Below are 3,070 nucleotides of genomic sequence, written 5' to 3'. Positions count from 1 at the left end.
CAAAAACCTTTAACCTAGAATATAATACTTTGCATCCGAACCACTGAGGATGGCGATTGAACACAAAGACTTAATGGAGCTGTGCTTGGAACACCATAACCCTGAATGTAGGAGATGGATTACATCCCTCCACAAGGCCCGCCAAATAACAGGCCCTAGCCCAATAAACTTAGCTAGTTTAGTCGGCTCAGCGGCTGGAGGTGTTGACTCGGCTCCAGAGTACTTTTAGCCGATCAGTTAAGCCGATCGATGATACTCGGCTTGGAGGGAACAGTGCCAAGGCCTGCATACTCGGCCTTTGGCGACGAGGCCCAAAAGACAAGGCGATTAGGGCATCACCGGCAAGAGCACTATAAGAGGGGAGAAGAATACAACGACAAGGGGACTTTTGGACGACCTACACACTAAGCGGCTAGATTTAGGGTTCCCATTGATCACTCTGATCTTGTTGTTTAGACCTCTAATCTTGTCTCCTTATTTTCCCGACAAATCTTGTAATCTCTTGTCTGATTCTAATAAAAACGTCTTTAGTCACCCCATCTTGAAGTTCATCTTTCTAATCAGCTGAATCTCGTACAAACAATTGACGCCCACCGTGGGGCTGACTAAAGCAACGTTCTAGATCTACATGGCTCAAGACGATGCCGCCTTCGGCGCTCCAGGTGAGGAACCGACACCTACGCCTGCGGCCGCGCCACCCATCACCTCAGATTGCATGAGCTCCGTCATGGCTCGACTCGCTCGCCAAGACGAAGTCCAAAAGACAACCAACGACCAACTCGCTGCGTTGGTCACGGCGCTCACAGCTCCTGATGGACAAACGAGCCGCCCCCAGCAGATCCGCCGCCGCCTCTTCAACACAAACCCTACGGCAACCGGAGTCGACCATATCTCTGACGACTCGGAGCCTAACGAAGCCATTCTCGCGGATGCTCTCCAGCAGGTTCAGATCTCACAACAATACGCGAGCTCGCCGACCTCAAACTCAGCCTTCAACAGATGGGCGAGAAGATACACCAAGTAACCAGCGCAGCTCCGCAAATCGAGAGTGTACTCGCCGCAACCTCGCGGACTCCTTTTACTCGCGCGCTAACTAGCGTGCAACTCGGAAAGATAGAGAAGCTGCGCCTACCTGAGTATAAGCCCGGCGAGAGACCCGGTGGAACATATGACAGCTTTTAACATCGCGATGGCACGAGCTCGACTCCCTGACGACGAAAGGGATGCAGGTTACTGCCAGCTTTTCGTTGAGACTCTTCACGAGCAAGCCCTGACTTGGTCTCTCCAGTTGGAGGAGAACTCAATCGGATGTTTCCGCGACCTATCAGCAGCTTTTCTCAAGACATACATCATGTTCACAAAGCGCAGCGCCACCGCATCCAGCTTATGGAACCTCAATCAGAAGAAGGACCAGAGCCTGCGCGAGTACATGGAGAAATACAAAGCCGTAGTGTCAAAGATTGAGATCCCAGACGGGATCGCTATCGACGCCTTGCGCAATACCTTGTGGGTCCACTCAAAGTTCCGAGAAGACCTGTACCAGAACCCAACCAAGTCGCTCCAAGACGCTATCGCGCGCTCCGATAACTTCATCCGAATGGAAGAAGACACCAACGCAATTCTCAGCAAGATGAGCGCGCCCAAGGCCCAGCGGCTAAGAATGCAAATACGCGACAAGAACCGCGCCACGCTCCAACGACAAAGACGGTCGCAAAGACGGTACATGTTGTCGTTAACGAGAGCAAAGTACCGATCTTACTCTCGTAGTTCGCGGGAGGGGTGGAACAAGTGGGCAAGAGAACTCGAGCCCGAACCATCTGTCGCTCCGTAGTTAACAGAGGGGGAGTGATAGCAGCTTAAACGAAAGTCAGACAAAGAGTCGCAATACTGTTTGCACCACCCAACCTACGCGGGTCGGATCGGTCAGCAGGGCCTTCCCGGACCGTCGATCTCACCAAGCATTGCAAGTATCACGACGTCAAAGGACACGATACCTCGGAATGCAAATCTCTCTACGCAATTATCTCTCGTTCCTTGCAAGCGGCGAGTTTAAGTTCGAGCCCTTGAAAGCTAAACCAAAGAACGGTAAGAGCTGGAGCAAGAATAAGGAAAGAAGAGCCAGCGCAAAGCCACCGGCAAAGGTCGACAAAACGACGCTCCGCAACGAGACGACGAGGAAGAAACCCCGAAGGACAACGGCGAGGGAGACTCCTCAGCCGACGAAGAGCACCCGGCTAATCGCAGACGCATCGAGGTTATACTCTCTCAGCAATCCTTGTCGGCCGACGAAGAGATAACGATTCGCCTGTACCCGGAGATCTGAGAGACATCCTTAAACGGAAGTTCGAATCGGAAAATGAAGGCGATCCAAAGCACAGAGATCTCCGGACGATGCTGGATGCACGGAAGTCTCGGCGCATCTCGACAAGCGACGGTAACAACAACGAAAGGCCAATTAGCGACCTCCGAGATAAACTCAATGCCGGAGCATGCGATCTTCGCGTGAAGCTCAAACGTTCAAAACCAACAGACTTACGACGACAGTTGGAGCGAGTAAAGGTCAGCCTCAACTTCCACCTCCTGATACCAGCATATCCAAAGACCTCCGCGCCTTACTGGACTCTAAGCGAGTACAAAACGGGACAGTCGTTGAACGTCATCATGGGAGGCTCCCCCCCTAGCGGCGACTCAGTCCGTTCCGTGAAAGATTATCGTCGACAAGTCGCGACGTCCCAGAAGTGGCCGACTAAACCGACAAGTCATCCTCCGATAACCTTCTCACCAGATGACGCTGAAGGTGTTCACACGCCCCATAATTATCCCCTCCTCGTCGTCCTTGGAATTGGAGAGTATGATGTCACCAAGATCCTTATTGACACCGGAAGTTCCGTCGACCTCATCTTCCGAGGAACTGTGCAGAAGATGGGAGTCGACCTCGACGACATAAAAGCGTCCTCCAGAACGCTAACCGGATTCAATGGGTCTTCCGAAACTATCTGGGGAACGATCCGCCTCCCGGTGTGCGTGCGGCGGCGTTACTCGAACGGTTCAAATTTCCGTCGTTAGACAA

At 52.5% G+C, this 3,070-nt stretch overlaps 1 protein-coding gene across 1 annotated transcript; it reads left to right on the top strand.

The window, feature by feature from the left end:
- The first annotated feature begins 1,189 nt into the window (after nucleotides 1-1,189).
- On the top strand, nucleotides 1,190-1,831 carry LOC125594311. The gene has a single exon (XM_048770569.1). It carries the CDS (start codon nucleotides 1,190-1,192, stop codon nucleotides 1,829-1,831), a length of 642 nt encoding a protein of 213 aa, XP_048626526.1.
- Nucleotides 1,832-3,070: the final 1,239 nt, after the last annotated feature.

Source organism: Brassica napus (assembly GCF_020379485.1).
Source record: "Brassica napus cultivar Da-Ae chromosome A5 unlocalized genomic scaffold, Da-Ae chrA05_Random_40, whole genome shotgun sequence".
NCBI classification, from domain to species: Eukaryota; Viridiplantae; Streptophyta; class Magnoliopsida; order Brassicales; family Brassicaceae; genus Brassica; species Brassica napus.
This window is presented reverse-complemented; position numbering and strand designations above follow the sequence as displayed.

Coding starts and splice junctions, on each gene's coding strand:
- LOC125594311 (XM_048770569.1), top strand. CDS start 1,190: ATGGCACGAGCTCGACTCCCTGACGACGAAAGGGATGCAGGTTACTGC.